Source organism: Daucus carota, chromosome 9, assembly GCF_001625215.2.
Source record: "Daucus carota subsp. sativus chromosome 9, DH1 v3.0, whole genome shotgun sequence".
Lineage (NCBI taxonomy): Eukaryota > Viridiplantae > Streptophyta > Magnoliopsida > Apiales > Apiaceae > Daucus > Daucus carota.
Window position 1 is genome coordinate 15532744 of NC_030389.2, and position 18686 is coordinate 15551429.

General features: G+C 35.2%; 1 protein-coding gene and 1 long non-coding RNA gene across 2 annotated transcripts; both read left to right on the top strand.

Moving 5' to 3' along the window:
- Positions 1-748: 748 nt before the first annotated feature.
- On the top strand, positions 749-5939 carry LOC108192605 (malate dehydrogenase, cytoplasmic). The gene is made up of 8 exons (XM_064085539.1): positions 749-1088; positions 1368-1526; positions 1608-1753; positions 4629-4658; positions 4754-5031; positions 5132-5267; positions 5374-5485; positions 5581-5939. Exons 1-8 carry the CDS (start codon positions 950-952, stop codon positions 5673-5675), a joined length of 1095 nt encoding a protein of 364 aa, XP_063941609.1. The 5' UTR covers positions 749-949; the 3' UTR covers positions 5676-5939.
- LOC108203785 (uncharacterized) lies at positions 1830-4287 on the top strand. Its single transcript, XR_010287899.1, has 5 exons — positions 1830-2300; positions 2410-3038; positions 3172-3253; positions 3756-3814; positions 4010-4287. It is a non-coding gene; the product is annotated as an uncharacterized LOC108203785 (long non-coding RNA).
- Positions 5940-18686: the final 12747 nt, after the last annotated feature.

Sequence of the window (18686 nt, forward strand, 5' to 3'; positions counted from 1 at the left end):
GAATACAAAGGTGGTTATGTATTTTTGGACTTAGTACAACACAATATATACGTAAATTAGAGTATGCCCGTGCCTCGCACGGGCTATAAAGCTAGTTGTAAACAAAGCAGGAGAGTAGTCTTACAAACAAAATAGAAGAGGGAGCCGTACAACATATAACAAAATGAAAAAGCATATCGTGCTGATAACGTGTTATGTAAAAATATATGTAGAAAGAAAGTTGAGAGAGCTAGACAAGAGAAAAGAAGTAGACATGATTGTATTATTCATCTCATCACATTGCAAGCTCAACAAGTGGCTTTTATAGGTCCTTGGTAGATAAGTTACAAGACAAGTGAAAAGTCAAAAGTCACATACATTATTGATAGGTCAATCCAAGAGCCAAAAGTCATGAGGTCAATCCAAGAGCCAAAAGTCATCCACCTTTATATTTCATAACACAAATTAATATATACACACTAAAAAAATAATATAGAAAGACTGTGCGTGGTAGGGGTTATTTGTCAGATTTGAATTCAAACCCTCTCTTTTCCGATTTTTTTCACAGTTGGACACATATCATCCTAATACTTCATGTGAGCAAACCGCCAACCATCCTATTACTTGTGTCTTTCTCTGTCAAATGCCAAAGCATCCTACCAGACTTCTCGTGACTGCTCCACCTCATCTTCCACCACGCATGCAATTGTAATAACGATATTCAAATACTTTATGTTTCTACAGATAAACTCAATTATACGGCATAGTATAGACATTGCTTCATGCACGCAATAATACTATCTGCTGCATGTACTTTTCTTTCCCTCAAAGAGATTATACAGTTGCCTATACATTTTGTATTGGTATTCTGCTGTCTTCTTGTCTCAACTATCTGTTGATGGTTTTTGGGTCTCTATAAATGTTGATTAATAAGAGGAAATTGTATATATTACATTTCTAGTCCTTGTAAATGGATAAGTTGGAATTGGCAGAACAAATTGCAGTTGTATCCGGTTGTTTGTATTTGTCATGGAGGATAATTAAATATGTTTGGAGCTTCTTGGAGGTGGAGGAGGATCCTGTTACAGTCCTTGTCACCGGTGCTGCAGGCATGTTTCTTTTAATAACACACACACGCACACACTTTTCTCGTGTTTCATTCTATACTACTCGGACTCGGCTAGAAGTGTCTGATACGTGTTTATGTGTCGGACTCGATAATTTTGAAAAATGTACATGCTTTTGGTCTAAAATAAGTGTATGTGTCGAAGTGTTTACATCCGAGTGTCGAGTGTCCAACACGGGTATTTCGAGGTAAAATGAAATGTCTGAATAACATAGGTTTCATTATCTCATCCTACTGCTTTGTTAATTCTTTATATTTTCAGGCCAAATTGGGTATGCTCTTGTTCCCATGATTGCTAGAGGGGAAATGTTGGGTCCTAATCGGCCTGTCATTCTACATTTGCTTGACATTGAACCTGCTGCTGAGGCCTTAAATGGAGTTAAAATGGAATTGATTGATGCGGCTTTTCCTCTTTTAAAAGGTCAGATTTTTGGACAAACAAAGATCTGGTGCAAATCTTCAAATCTTTAACTGATGGTCTTTGTTTCTTAAATTCTACAAGGTGTTGTTGCTACAACGAATGTCGTTGAAGCTTGTACAGACGTTGACATCGCAATTATGGTAGGTGGATTCCCGCGCAAAGATGGAATGGAGAGGAAGGATGTGATGTCAAAAAATGTGTCCATATACAAGGCTCAAGCTTCAGCCTTACACTACACCATAGATGGCTTTTCTCAACGTTTTAGCCTGCTGTTGCCGTTGCTAATTGTTGCAGTAGGTATATTTGTTCTTCTCTATCACAACAATATTCTAAAATGTTGCCATAGATATTAAGAAATGTTGCCAAAAAATAATATTTATTATTTTATTTATGAGGTGTCACTTTGAGGCCACTCTAATGACATTTTATCTAGTGTCAATTCCGTGATCAAATCTTTGCCTACTTATCCCCCGTTAATTGAATAGTAGCCCGAAAAGTGAAATAATTTTAAAAAATTGTTTTAAGCTTTATTTGTGAAAATAAAAGAATGATTTAAAAATATTATTTTTACAAACATAATATATTCGGGATTTTTAGAATTTTTCTAAATTTGAAAAATATTTATGGACTCCTAAATTCATTTATTTGTTATATATAGCTTTTATATTTGTTAAAACCAGTTTACACTTTACAAGCAGAGTAGTCGGTTCAATTTGGGGATAAAAACAGAGGTTAGGGTTCTCAAACCCATTTGGCCGATCGATTCAATCAGAGGTGAGATTAATTGTGTGCGTGTGTTTATCTCTATATGTATAGTTTGTATGTATAATTGGGGATAATGATTACTGGTATTCTTTGGCGGCGGTGATGTTTTTGTTTCTAGCGGCGGAGGACGGCTTTAGAGGCGACGCCGTCAGTAATCGGAGGGATTATAGCTGATAGGAGGATCTGGACACGAGAGGCGTCCAGATTTGTTTGATTTCTGGGGTAAATGGTAGTGTGTGGCTGGGGAATTGACATGCGGTCTCGGCTTTACTCTGGCCGGAAGTGTTGCGGCGTGGGGATGAGCAGCGACGGCGTCTACTCGATGACGGGTGGTATACGAAGATGTGGTAAAAGGTGGATTGGATCCCAAGAAGGAACCAAGAATTTCAGGCCAAAGTGTTTATGAGTGGTAAATGATTTCTTAATTTTTGTTCATAGCTTTTGGCATATGGGAGAAGTATGTAAGAAAGACTGTGAATCATTAGTTATTGATTATAAATTTTTTTGAAGAAATAGTTATCACTTGTTTTCTTTTTGATGGTTTTAACTTTTAATTTTTATCTGTTAGACTATATATAATGACTACTTTAATATTACAGATCTCTGAGGAAAATTGCAGTGCTTGTCCTTGATGTTTTGTTACCAGAATGATGGTGTTTTGAGGATATGTAGCTTAATATTTCTTGAGCAATATCCTCTAGTTGAAATAGGCAGGAATAGTAATTTGTATATGATGCTGTGAAGTCGGTATGTATCTTTGTGCTTCACTTATTCATGTAGCTTAGTTAGGCACAAGCTTTGTAGTCATTTTTATACAGATTTCTTAATGGGTAGTAAATTGATAGCATTATTATTTGTCAATGTATAATGTCATTTGCAGATGACTTAGCACAATGTTGGAGCCTTGGTAGTGCTAAGACCTGGGGAGCAAAATGCAGTTGCTGGAATCGTCACATAAAGAGGTACACGAATTCACAAGCTTATCTTTAAACAATATACTAAAGTTAGTTCCAGAGATGCTAATTTTCTAGGTTTCACTTGATCTTTTCCCATTTACCAACACTTGTAATGCTAATTTCCTTTGGTTATGATCTTGTTTGGACTAAGCACTTTCCTTTATATAGGAAGCCTTGAAGAGTTCTTTGTTCTTTTAGACGGATTAGATTCTCAACTTGAAAGCGAAAGAACAGAGTTATAGGAACCATATCTGTTTTTCGATGAATCAGTTGTTCTATTCTAAACTTCTTCAGATATAAAGTATACTCAGAATAGCTTTCTACGTGTCTGTGTTATATGAATTCTCTAGTGCTTTTAAAAATATCATCAGCAATGTAATATAAATGTAATATAAATGCAAAAAAAGATATGCGTTCCACTGATGAGAATATAAATGTAATATGATAGACCTGAGCTTAGTTAGCTCTAAAAATTGCCTGGCTAAGAACTGTTTCATGGCAATGACAGCTATCTTGGATGATAAACTTATTAAGATGAGAGAACAGTTTGTAGCTGGTGTTGACGAGGTACTTGCTGATTCTCAATGCTCATGACAATAGTTGACCAATGTGTCCTGTAAAATGTGATTTCCGCAGTTTCTTTCTTAAATCTATATGTAAAATTATGCAATTTCTTTCATAAATCTATATGTACAATCATGTTGGAGCCTTGGTAGTGGTAAGATCTGGGGAGCAAAAACTTTAAAATCTCTTTATTTATAGGATTTGGAGGACAAACTTCACCCGGGAGGTCCATCTGATCCATTGGGACTAGCAGATGACCTTGATCAGGCTGCACTTCTCGAGGTAAAGGAGGTCAAGAAGACTTGCAATGTTTGCGATGCTCGGATTCTTGTTGCTTGGTTAAGTGTTGGCATCAAGTAGTAGTAGGGACTAGGGATGTATATTGTGGATGTTGATTTTGGAATGGAAGGAAATTTATGTATTCAAACTGTACCTTTTAATTTGATAATTTAAAAACTATTGCAGTTAGTATAAAATGTCTTGTAGTTGCTTTATATTTACAGTTGTTATATGTTAGAAACTGTTGCAATTGTGCCGGACCCCGCAGTATAGTAGTGGGACCCACCAAACAGTGGACCTAATATATGGACCCACTGCTTGGTGGGTCCCACATTTTTTTTCAAAATTATGCCTTTTTGGCAACGAAATTTTAGATGTTGCCTTTGGATATAAACTGTTGGCTTTGCAAGCTACGGCAACGCCGAAAATACTAACAGCCAGAAACTGTTGCCATTGAAAATTTTCGGTCTGCTGCAACAGTTTATGGGCTTCTGGCAACGTATTTGTAATGTTGCTGAAAGCCATTTATGGCATAGTGTTAGAGCAACATGCTTCATCAAATTGCAAGGTCAGATTCTTTGATTCCAAGATTTCTGTTTCATCAATTCAGAATGCTTCTTTTCTAGCTTTTACGGCATAGAAAATGAATTACTTTTTGTGCAGGTGCTACTGGTGGCTAATCCAGCTAACACTAATGCCCTGATCTTGAAAGAATTTGCTCCATCAATCCCTGAAGATAACATCACTTCCCTTACAAGACTTGATCACAATCGAGCTTTAGGCCAGATTTCAGAGAAACTAAATGTTCATGTTAGTGATGTTAAAAATGTAATCATATGGGGAAATCACTCTTCAACTCAGTATCCAGATGTGAATCATGCAACTGTATCCACAGACAAAGGAACAAAATATGTGCGAGAACTTGTCAACAATGATCACTGGTAGGCACCTCGCTTTTCTTGTTTGATTGCTCTGACCTTTCCTTCGATGCCAAACATAATTTTAACAGCTTCTAAATCTTGTTTGTAACTTGCTATATAGGCTGAACACAGAGTTCATCACAACGGTTCAGCAGCGTGGTGCAGCCATCATTAAAGCCCGAAAGCTTTCCAGTGCATTATCTGCTGCAAGTGCTGCCTGTGATCATATACGTGATTGGGTTCTTGGCACTCCCAAGGTTAAATTTCTTATATATTTCGATAACATGACCCTGTAGTTCATACTGCATTAAGTTAAAAATTCATCCTTCAATTCAAAATTGTTCCTGTAATTGCATAAACCAGGGAACATGGGTGTCAATGGGAGTGTATTCTGATGGATCTTATGGCGTTCCGCCTGGACTTATCTACTCTTTCCCGGTGACTTGTGAAAAGGGGGAATGGTCAATTGTACAAGGTGTGGTTTCTGCTACAATTCTCATATATGTTTCCAGATCCCTGTAAATACTGTGATTACATGGTACGTGAAATTGAGGTTTTGTAATGTGTCAGGGCTCAAAATCGATGAGTTTTCGAGGGCTAAGATGGATGCAACAGCTGAAGAGCTTATTGAGGAGAAGGCATTAGCTTATTCATGCCTTCATTAACACTTCTTCTGAATTTTCTGGGAGATACACTAAAACATCAGCAGAGTTGTGCCTTGTTTAGTAAAATTGTATTGGGAGGACTTCAGACGACAGTTTTGAGTTTCCTATACTCAAATGACAAATAAAATACTTGGAGCACTCATTTTAGTATATTTTACGGTTTACTTATCCCTCAACTCTTTTGATGGACGGGTATTTCGTGAAGTTTACCAACTTATGTTTGTGTTTGATTGGAATAAATGAAAATTAGTGATTCAAATAAAATCTGAATTACAATTTAGTTAAATAATTAATAATTTCATTCTCCTTATTAGTTCATTCCTACCAATTTTAAAATTGAACTAGACCTCAAACTACTTTGTGAAAAAATGTCCTATACTCATCATAACTTCCTAACCATATTTAATTTCTACCCAGATCTCATACAAAATTTGCGTTCACGAAATTCTTTTTAAAGCCTCCCTTTATTTTTTATTGTTTTCACCTATTTTATTCTGTTAATCCAAATCAAAACCTGTCAAAAAAAATCCTAATCAAAACATTAAATAAAGTGAACCAGGCTCTTTGGCTATTTCCATTTCAACATATTGTAACTAACGTAATGAAACAATCATAATAATCAGGTTCCTAACCATCTTTATGGCTTTCCGTACAATTGACAAATATAATCATCCCGTTTGTTTTATAAAAAAGGAGTGAAATTTTGGAATTCAACCCAACAAAATAATATTCCCTCATACACGGACTCGTATAAAAACTATCGTTTCATAAATTATTTCTAACTTTCTTTTATACATAAAATTTTGATATCCAAATATTTATATAAAATTAAAATTATATCTTATATACACTTGAAGGCAAAGCCTAAAGGTTCACCCCTCGAACACTATAAAGAATTTATACCTTTGTGGGCTGTTATGTCCAAAGTCGGCATGGCCTTGACCAACCCACATTCAGATTTGGATCATCAAGTTCGGTTCATTCACCTTTATAATGACGATTATAAGCTCTCCAGCTCAATGTCAAAATTGAATCAACAAAATTTAAAAGCATCTCCAGCAGTGTCCTAAAGAGATTCTCTAAATATATAATAAACAATTCAAATTCTAAATAATAGAGATCCTATATTGATTGACAACTCCAACAATGATCCCTATTTGTCTTCTTTATTATTATTATAATATTAAATTCAAATTCTTTTAATAAAAAGATAACAAAAAATATGTGGGAAAGAGTGTGCAAAAAGTGGGAGTTGAATATTTAATCATTAAAAATGAAATGAGGAATGAGTTAGAGATTCCCTACTTATGAGAAATGGAAATTGTATCCTAACATTTAGGGGATGAGTAGGGACTCTACTGGAGTGAATTTTTATGCATATTTCTTAAAATAATAGCTTATGATCTCATATAGCTAATCTGCTGGAGATGCTCTAAGGACATCATCCTAAGGATCATCATCCCAAGAGTGGCTATAAACTTTGCACAATCTTCTTCTGGGTATGGCACATCTGTATGTAAAGAATCCTACATTGAGTAGATAATACTAAACTATCAATTTTTTTGCTGTATGATTGGAGAAGATTGCAGAAAAAAGTAGCTGTGCAGTTAAGACAGACAGAATGCATGAAATAGTTTTATAGTAGTACATGTATTACATAAATATATAAGCCACAGCCAAGCAAAGTTTTTTGTCCCAGCTATATACAGTTCCGAGCTAAGGATTGCCTAACTTAGAGAGGTCAATTAGATTTTTAAAGGATATCAAATCAACATGATTCAAATTAGTTGATTTACTTGATTCAAATTAGTTGATTTACTTCTTTGTTTGGTGATTATCTTAGATTCAAATTAGTCGCTGGCACTATACTCTTTAAGGACACTGTATTCCAAGTCTCCAAAGAGACACGCAAATGTAATATATTTAGTAGGGGTTTATCCCACTAGAAACTAAATTAGCCTAGAAACTAGAAACTAGTATCTGACCAATTTTTTATCACTATTTTTAACTGCAAATATCACTCGTTTGTGCATCACAAATCACTATTTCCTATACAAAAAATCTCAGAAATATAGATATATAAATATACATATACACAACATATATCATCATCGTCTTCACTCATACCACATTGATGAACCTCCGAGCATCATTATCAACCCATTCCATTGCTACCGCGGTCACCTATAACCACGATTGACCTACCACCGCTTGTCACCATAACTTGCCATTACTAGTGATTATTTACCACCACCACACACCTCATCTCATCATTTTTTTACCATCATAGACTCCTACAACTATAATTGATCATCAATAATCGATAACCAATAGCAAACATAAGTAAATTTATTCAATTATCAACAATAAAAATTGCTAATTTAACTGCATAAAATAGTGATAAATAGCGTATAAACGAGTGATATTAGTAGTTATAAATAGTGATCATGAGAGTGGTTTCTAGTTTCTAGAATAACATTAGTTTCTATTTGATCACTTGCCATATTTAGTAAGCCTAAAGCATAACCTTTTATTCAGAGAATCGGAAGTCACATTTTAATCAATTTCAATTGCAGTTTTAAATGTAAAAAATTTATATTGGACTCAAGTTAAAATCAAAAACCAGGAGGATCTTAATTTTTTTTTATGCTTATCGGGATTCTCGGATGGAGTAGTTTATTTATAGTAGGAGAATGTCCTTGACATATATTATGGTACTGTCCTGTCTTTTTCTGGAGAAGAATATTTCACTTTTTTGGTCGTAATCCTTATTATATAAAAGTTATTGTCGGTGGTTTATTTTTTTTATGTTATTTATTGATCAAATATCAATAAATTTCAGTTAAACTATGGTCAATTTAGCCCGCACAAAATCAAACGTGACACTAAAAAAGAACAGAAGGAGTATTTTAACAACAGTTGCAAGAAGTTAACGACAATTAACGAAAAGGGTGCATATCGTTCTTAGAATGTAAAATTATGGGGTCCGATTTGAGTTTTCAAAAATTATGAGGAGCAAAAAATAGGAGGTCCCAATTATAATTAGCTCCGGAAATATGAGCATGCATGGTTGGTTTGTAGAGTAATAGTATCTGCCCTTTAATCTTTAGAGCGGGAACGATGAACAGCTGGGGGGACTATTACGAGCAGTCTATCCACACAAATTTATGAATTGAAGCTTGGTCGTCAGTTTGGTGGAATCTGGATATTTAGGGTGGAAAAGGAATAGTCAGTGCAGCGGTGTCAGTGATAAGGTAGTCTTCCACGTGTTTGGTAGATATGTGGAACATGCATCATTTTCAACCACAAAATCTGAGTTTAAAGCATTTCAACAAACTCCGGTCCTTTTTATTTTCCTTGCCTTTTTATCAGTCCCTACACGTGTCCACTCATTCTTGACTAATATCAATGTCATATGCCACGTTGTGCGGATGTTCCGGGCATAAATAAATATTATGGACGCGTTTGGATAAAGTTAAAAAAAATGATTTTTTGTTTTAAAGTAAAGAAGTGAATTAGATTTAAGAAATAAGGAAGTAAATAAAGTGTTTGGAAAAGAATGAAAACTTTGAGAGAGAAGTTAGCATTTTTAACTTTTTAAAAGGGTTAATTATCAAATTGGGCACTCACTTCACACCAATATATTATCCGGGGCACTCTCGAATTTTCGGTCTCATTTGAAACACTGTTTTCAGAAATCGTATCTGTCTTAAAAATAAAACGTTAAATTCGAAAACAAATTGTTAGTTTAAGAAGTGTTACTCATGAGGTTTTAACACAGTAGACTATAGAGATTATGTACGTATAATTAATTGAATTTCCGCGTCTAAGAAATGGGTAAAATTGATGGTGGAAAAAATGGGTTATGAAGAACCCTAATAATACACATATAGCCATTTTTTGAATGCAGAAATTCAATTAATTGTGCCTACATAATCTCTATAGCCTATTGTGTTAAACCCCCATGTGTAACGCATCTCAAACTGTCGATTTGTTTTCGAATTTAACTTTTTACTTTTAAGACTGATATAATTTCTGAAAATAATGTTACAAATGAGATCGAAAATTCGAGAGTGTCCCGAATGATACATTGATGTGAAGTGAGTGCCCTATCTGATAATTAACCCCTTTTTAAAATTGTTTCTATTTTTTTACATAAACAAGTCATGAAAGTCAGAAGCCAGAAGCAGCTACTGTTTCTTGGAACCAAACAGACACCATGACTGGTGTTATGATTGTTTTCTTCTGATAATTCAGTTTTTCTATGATGTGTCCACGGACACACAATAAAACATTAACTTTTATGAGTTTGGTGCATTTTTATTGATCTTTTAAGACCATCTTCAACCCATGACACCAATTTGATGTGAAAACTACACACCATATCAAAATTTCACTCCAACCCATAAACATCATATCCTGCATCAAAAAAGAATTTTTTACACATTTAAAAGCTTAAGATATCAAAAAATATCGATAAACAAAAAGTATATATGATGTAGGATCTTAACAGTAATTACTAAAGCTTAAGATATGTTTGATCCTAAATCAATGTTTGATTTCTTTTTTTATGAATGTTGGGATATACTTATTTTAATAATTTTATAAACATATCAAAAAAAATGTTCATTTATATTTTCGGAATTGAAATATTAAAATTGCTGCTTTAACAAGTCGAACTCCAATTTAACGAGTCGAGTCCAAATTGATTACGAGTCAATATCTAGTCGAACACTAATAATACTCGACTTGACTTGAATCGAATTTCCTAACAAACAAAATCTGTTGTTCGAACTCGAGTTTGATAACGAACTGAGTCGAATTTTAAACGATTCGAGTTGAACTTGATAAATCTATATATTTATATAATTAAAAATTTATAGCCTTGTTAAAACTTGATAAATTTATATATTTATATAATGAAACATTTACAAAAAACATTTTTTTAATATTCGATCGAAAAATGATCATAACGTTTTTACGTAGGAACCCGTAGCCGCTACCCTTCGGGTCCTCACCGGGTAAACCCACGAGCTCACGTAATAGCCTGCAAACTACGTGAACCAGGTAAACCCCAATTAAGCGACAGGCTCTGGTCCATGAGGCATAATCACGAATTATGCTCCCTTCTCGGGAGTCGAACATGCGACCAAGAGGATACAAGTCCCCTCTTTTAACTAGTTGAACCAACCCTTAGGGGCGAAAACTGATCATATCAGCTTATGAATAGTCAAAATTGGACAATTAACGAGTAAGGGGGTACATATCACTCTCTCTCTCCCCCCTGAAATACAGTTTATTTGACTTCTTGACACACATTTAAATATCATTTAGCGGTACAATTAAAATTATTATTATCAAAAACATTAAAAAATATATGTGATTTATTGGAAGTATAAGTCACAAACCAATATAGAGATAAAATAACAATTTAAAGTATTGAAATATGATGAGACATTTTTCTGAGTAACTTATTTTATTTTGATGACTTTATATGATAGAAGTTAATATGAGAATACAACAAGATAATATAAGATTAGCCAAACACCTTTTTATTTTAAAATACTTTTACTTTTAATTCAAGTTAAATCATTGATTTTGTTTGAATTTTCTTATTTTTCAGAATAAGCCATTTATTTTGTGAAAAAACACGCTTAATGTGAAATATTTTTAGAAACAATTAACTTACTTCAGCGACTAAAAAACGTTAAAAATCTATTAAATATTTAACATTAAAAATATTATATAAATATCTATTTTATTCAAAATAAATTCTTATATTCATGAAAAACGGGATCAAAACACGCCTATTATTTCAAATTTGTCTAAGCAGTTTTGATCTTACTAATATATCCTTTATATATAACAAGCATATAGGAGGATAATTTGGTTGTTTAGTACAATATTGCATAACAAATATGAAGCGTCGGATCTTATTGTTTGATAAACGGTTAAGATAACATAATAATAAAAGATATTTATGTATAATATTTAAATATATATATATATATATATATATATATATATATATATATATATATATAGAGTTGGGTTCAATGGAGACCAAAAACTTTGGAGTCCTTAGAGACTATAAGATCTACCGTTAAAATAATCTGACAATTAATGGACATGATTAAATATTCTTTGTCCTGCATTTATGGACATTATTAAATATTCTTTGTCCTGCATTTTTAGTAATGTAATATTAATAATTTACACTATTCTTGTCCTGCATTTCTAGTAATGTATTATTAATATTCTTGTCCTGCATTTCTTGTTTTAGTTTTAATTCAAAACTATCTTTATAATTTACACTATTCTTGTCTTGCATTTCTACTAATGTAATATTAATAATTTTTGCCGCATATTTGTGATTTATCTAAGTGTTATTTTGTCTTGCAACAAATTCAATTCGTTGCAGGACAATGACAATGAGTTCAGTGCCAATCATAGCAATGTCCAACTACATCTTTGTTAGTATGCGATTATTATTTTTATTTGTTAGGATTTCGGTGATTGAACACCAATATTATGGAATTATTATTTTATGTTTTGCAGGATTTAGAAATACTGCTTGTTGTTCACTGATGTAGAAGTGCATGACATGATAGGGAGAGAAAACGAATGTGTATGACAAATATCTGCAGCCCTTGGATGTGTAAGAAATGGATGGTTGTGATTAAGTCTCTAAAGCCTCCAAAAAATATAGTCTCCATAGAACTTTCTTCTATATATATATATATATATATATATATATATATATATATATATATATATATATATATATATATATATATATATATATATAAATTTGGCTTTTTGCACGGTTAGAGATGAGTTGATTTTTATCTGGTTGGTGGACCTTTATATATACTATCTTATAACTCGTGCCATGACGGCTCCGGGTGCAACAAGCACCAGTTTAACTTGTAAAGGGTGTTCTATTTGCGCAAATGACCTACAACTCTCGAGGGGGCCACCAACCGCCCAATACATGTATCTTTATCGATTAACCAATTTCTAAACAAGAAACTCGGCCAAAATATGACACCCGAAGGGCGGCACCTCTGTAATCGATCAATGGGAACCTCAACGCCGTCTGAGGCAGGAGCAAAGCCATATTAGGCACTGCCTAGAGCTAGCTGGTTCTCCCCGAAATGCGTTGAGGCGCAACAGTTGGACAAGTAATTTTGTTGGAACGTTGATACATAACTAATGGAATGTTTAGCGTACACGTTCCCTTTTTCTTTATCACCCGGGACCCTGTTCCCGGATCTTGTGTTTTTTTAGCTTCGGAAAAGTTCTCATAATTTACTATTTCTCTCATTCATTGGTTGTTTCTTCCCCATGCCTCAAAGGTTCTTACCATTTTTCTTATTTATTCTGTATTTCTTTATAATTTTTTTAATCTGTGGTTAAAATACGATATCGGGTAGGCGCCGGCCAATCTTTCGACCAAATCCCCCTAAAAACTGTACATGCGGGGCTCCCCGCATGCGGCTCATGCTTCCCTCGACTGGTACGACACTGAAAAGAGAAAAAAATCATCACTGATTTTATAAAATGGAATCCATTCCTGGAAATGGTTCGCACAAGGAATAAAAAAAAGGAGGTCTCACACCGGTATAAAGTAAAAAAAAAAGTTCTTGAATGGGCCCTATTAATTTTTTTAGGTTTATTCTCTACTCCGGCTAAGGTCCGCCTAATTTTCATTTGTACATATAGGACAACTTTTTTTGAAGAATTCTCCAAGATATATTTAATACATGCATAATATCATGAAAAATGGATACAAATTTTTGACTGCTACTTAGTATTGACAATCGTTGTATCGGCAATAAGTGAGTCTTGCAATCAAGCTCCCTTCTGCTTTTGCACTCGAGGGCCAATCTCCGTCCGTCCTGAGGAAATCTTTGCACGCCTCCGTTACCTTTTTGGAGACCTACGCCCCATAGAAACTGTCTACCTGAGACTGGGCCGTATCTTGCTGAGTGAGACCAAGAGAAAAAAAAGGACGGGGGGGCAACCATGCACGGTACTTCTCGACCGTGTCTTTGAGGAACAGTTGAACGAGAGACTCATGAATGCTGCTGCTGTTCGGATGAGCCAATAACTCGAACGCGTTCCTAAAGGCATCCCTCTCTTTCAAGAGGATTTGCGGTTCTTGGCCGAACCGGCTAGCTCTTTTCGAAAAGCCTTTCTTCATAGAGGAGTAAGTAGAAACTTTACATATAATAAAGACAATGGCTCTACTTTTTAATGCACTAGAGAAGGTCCATGGAGTCCCAAGAAGGTAAGAACTCCAACCTTTCTGATGCTTCTTCGGCCAAATACGATATACAAGTTGAAAGGCATATGTTCAGCCTATTTGTATTTAAAGATGTGACAACTCAGCTCAGATAAGAGAGTAAAGTAAATAGCAAGTACTGTTAATCGGAAACTCCTATTCGACCCCTTTGAACATGGGGTTTTTGATGCATACAAGTATGTTTGTTGGAACGTTGATCCATAACCAATGAAAGGTTTAGAGTATCTCCATTACCCTACACGAAAAAGTAAAGAGGGAAACAAAAAATAAGGTCGAACCTTCTTTAGTATCTGTTGTGAGAGGAATTGATACAACACCCCCAGAACTGTATAGCACAATTATAGGGATATCTGTTACAACTACGAAAATCACGGCTAGCTCTTAGGGGCTACCGTTAACATAAACTAACGAAACAAATGAGAAACAAGTGCGTTTAAGGGCTGAGCTTGCAAAGAACCAAACAATGAGGCCGGAATTACGGAATTCCGTCCCGCAACTGCCCGGAAATATATGTCACAAAGGTTACACGTGCCTCTCTTTAGAGTGTAGAACTCGTGAAAATGATCCAAGTCCCTTTGCAAGGTGCCTACATACCCTATATTTATAGGGATCAAGCCCATGTAGTTCTTGATTTAGGACTCTGAAGAGATAAGCTCTTATCCCCTCTAGTTTAGGATAAAACAGCCTTCTTTCAGTAGTTATCCAGCGGCATCCCACTCCAAGTAGGTCACTTGAAGCCTTCATCTTCAACATATATCCGAATATTCTTGAATTATCTTCCCCGATTGTAATTATCCCCACAATGCATGTATTTATCTCTTAATTCGTAGATAAATAATAGCTGATACACTCCCAATATGTCTCCAATTCGTCCCCCTTGAAACAAGGAAGAAGAGTCCTGTTTGGAGTCTGCCTGCCATTCTGCCCAGGCGGCGGAAGCCCTGCCAGCGGCATCCCCTAACTGCAGCCCCGTAACTGCAAGCCAGGACGCACTTAGCGGTAACCCCTAGCAACGGTAACCCCTAAAGCGCCTTCAGGTGCAACCCCATTCTGATGGCAGCCTTCATTATGCCCCCAGTGTAAGTCCATGTACCTTCTTGTACGCATTCAATGATTCACCCAGCTATGGCGAAGCCCATTATCCTTAACCAAATGATTCCAATAAGCCCAAGTGAAGCCCAAATAATATGATGGGCTATAAAATAAGCCCAGGGAGATTTTATGGCACAACAGTATCCATCTAAAACGTCGGCTTATCTGTCAGTCGTGTCGGTTCTACCGCTCAGTTGAAAGCTACTTGGCTGTGGACTACTGGACTTGGAAACCTCCTATTTTCTAATAGAAATGCACACAGGTAGCGTGTCCACGCTTACGGCTTCCAATCGTTAGCTGTCCAAGAGTGGGAACACAGGCGGCTATATACAGTATAGGTCAACGAGTCATTTCTTTCTCATGAGTACTATACCTCTGTTCAACATCATTTAACTTCCTACTTTCAAACCTGCTCTGGATTTCATGAGTATAGGAAGTTTCAAGCACCGACAGAACTAGAAGCGCTTCTTTAAAAAAAAGACAGGTTAAGTCAGAATAGGCTCTCACTTAGCCGGACAAATGCTCCTAAAAAATAAGGTTCTTATTGACCCCAACCCCACCCTTTGGAAAACTCTAATTTATTGCTAATTGATGACCGTCCATGGATTCCCCTATATAAGCCTAGGGTGGCCCATTTCGCCTTACCAACCACAGGGAAACTCCGAATATAGGCCTAGATCATTTGTACAGGCGGACTTTTTGGGTGCTAAGATCTAAAGTCGAGAATGAAACAGCCCAGATCGTACGCTAATGTCCCTAAGCAATCACTTAGTGGAAAAGAAAGTGATCGAGCGATGACAACCAGGAGGTGGGCTTGACTTTGAGTTCTTGGAGTGAAAACTGTTTAAACAAGGGTCCCTTACTCTATTACTTTTTCAACTTCATTGATCTGAAAGAAGTGACAAAAGAAAGCTACGGGCATATACCCCCGCCTTCCAAATCGTTAAACCTCACAACCCTTTTCTTTGCATCGGACCCTTCCCGCTTTCCATACTTTCCTTCCTTGGCTAATTCTGATTTCGACTTTGCCTTTTAATTATGGTATTGCATTGTCAGATCCGAACATAGGGCTACTTTATTTGTTTTCCACATCTTCGATAGGTGTATATGGAATTATTATAGCAGGTCGGTCTAGTATTTAGGGGGCGACTGTTCGGTCGCCTATGATACTGAGACCAATGGGTAAAAAATGGGTTTATGTCGCAGGTGTTGAACAATCAACTCTACACAGGTGTGGGCCTACAGGGATAGGGCTCATAAACCCATTGTCAGTAGTTAGATTCGGATAAGGCCGTCATGCAAAAGGTGCGCCGTTAGAGTGAGTGTGCTTGACTAATTAATATGAAGTAAAGATGAAAAGCTTTATCCCAGTGAATAAAAGATGCTTGGTTCACGACATACCTTTAGTAAAAGGAATGTGATGTCTTAACTCGGAATGAAATATTTTTTGTGTTAAATAATAATTTTTCAGGACCTGGGTTGAGGTATTGTATTGACGACGATTTTCAAATCTTACCATTCCCCAATCCTAACGAAGTAGATCTTCCGGACTTCTAGAGCCCAAACCTCCATCTCTCCTACCCACTACCCACCTTTCTTAGAGCTCTTAGCAACATTTCTCCCGAACTACTCGCTCAAGCAGGAACAAGAACCTTAAAATGTATGATCCCATTTTGAATGGGTTATATCGAGGAACAATATAAAAAACAAACAGACCTGGAAATGAAATTAGGTGCTCTATAGCTTCCTCCCCCTCTCTTTTTATCACTATTCTCTCACCTAGGTCCTCGACTTTGGTTGTTTGGCCGGGTTAGAACCAGCGCTTAGTAAGCGCGGCGACAACCTCTTGTATAGGTTGGAGCTATGAAGCTGACCTTTTTCGTTATGAGAGAAAGGAGAAATGACTTTTTCAGCTTGCTGGCTAGGGATGGCAGCTAAATGAAGTCCTCGAGACCCCATAGGAGAATAAAGTTGTGGAGGGCATAAGCCCCTTTAGAGAGAGGAGCGACTTCCTTCCGGTAGTCATTGCGAATGAGCAAGTAGGGGGCGACAACTAAAGAAGTAGCAAGACCGACCACAATAGCAGGAAGAGGTTTTATAATATTTGTTATTTTATCGTCTTATTGAAATTTAATTGAAATACAAACCGATCGTACAATCCAAATTTTTAAATGTTTTGGTTTAGTTGATGATAAAAAGGTTTATTAGAACACGTTATATATTAAATAGACCCTTTGAATAATACCGAGCGGCTGATAAAACTCGACCGACTAATAAAATTATTAATATTTCAGTTTTCAAATAATAATAATAATAATAATAATAATAATAATAATAATAATAATAATAATAATAATAATAATAATAATAATAATATAAAGTATAAATAGATAGTATAGATCTATGATATTACTTTTAAAGTGATAACATGAAGTAATTAAAAATAATATTAATGTATTTAGTCGAAACATATCATCTTTTTTATATTAATAATTATGTATAATTATATTATCTTTTTGACATGTATGTTGCAGGTGTTATTTTTACAAAATTGATTTTTTGTTAGGAATCTGAAAAAAAATAATGATTTTAGTTAAAAAAGGATAATTTTTATAGTGTCCAATGTTATTTTTAGAAACTTGATTTTTTTAGTTAAAAAATATTAAAAAATAATAGTTTTAGTTAAAAAGTATAATTAATGATATAAATAGGCCCATAATTCGACACAAGTACCAACCGACTAAACCTTTATATATATATATATATATATATATATATATATATATATATATATATATATATATATATATATATATATATATATATATATATATATATATATATATATAGGCATTTGCTCAAATACAAACCACTAAAATAAAAATTAAAATATAAACCAAGAGAAACTATACCTATATGACATCGCCCACCCCCTATATGTCATTAACCACCCCCTATATGTCATCACCCACCCGGGGCCCACCCTCGCCCCCACGCAATCCACCCGGGGCCCGCTAGGGACTTGCTAAGGCTCCTCATAGGCCCTGGACAGGCTCCAAACAGCCTTAAAAGCCAAAATTGGCCCCACCATTGTCCCACTAGGCTCCGCCCCGGCCCCAATAGGCCCCACTTAGACCCCGTCTAGACCCATCTAGGGGTCCATCCTCGATCCCGAAACCCTTGCCATTCTACTTAATCACGTTGGTTTGTATTTAGTTTGTATATTAGTAGTTTGTATTGGAGCAGTACCCTATATATATATATAGCTGTAAATGAACCGAACTCAGACGAACTCTTACCGAACTTGAACAAAATCTTAACAAACCGAACAACGTTCGATAATTTTATCGAACAAATTTTCCTGTCTGAATTCGAGTTCGGTAACGAACTGAACCAAACACGAATTGTTCGCGAACATGTCGAACCGAACCGAACACAACAGTTCGCAACAATGTATATTTTAAAATAATATTTAGGCTATTTTTAAATTAATTTAATGAATAAATTAACCCAAATATTGTATTTATATATTTACAACATATACAATATAAATTTTAAATAAATCTACATTTATAAAATAAAATTAATACCTAAATTATGGATATTATATA

Coding starts and splice junctions, on each gene's coding strand:
- LOC108192605 (XM_064085539.1), top strand. CDS start 950: ATGGATAAGTTGGAATTGGCAGAACAAATTGCAGTTGTATCCGGTTGT. Junction 1,089..1,367: donor CCTTGTCACCGGTGCTGCAG/GCATGTTTCTTT, acceptor TTATATTTTCAG/GCCAAATTGGGTATGCTCTT. Junction 4,659..4,753: donor ATGCTTCATCAAATTGCAAG/GTCAGATTCTTT, acceptor CTTTTTGTGCAG/GTGCTACTGGTGGCTAATCC.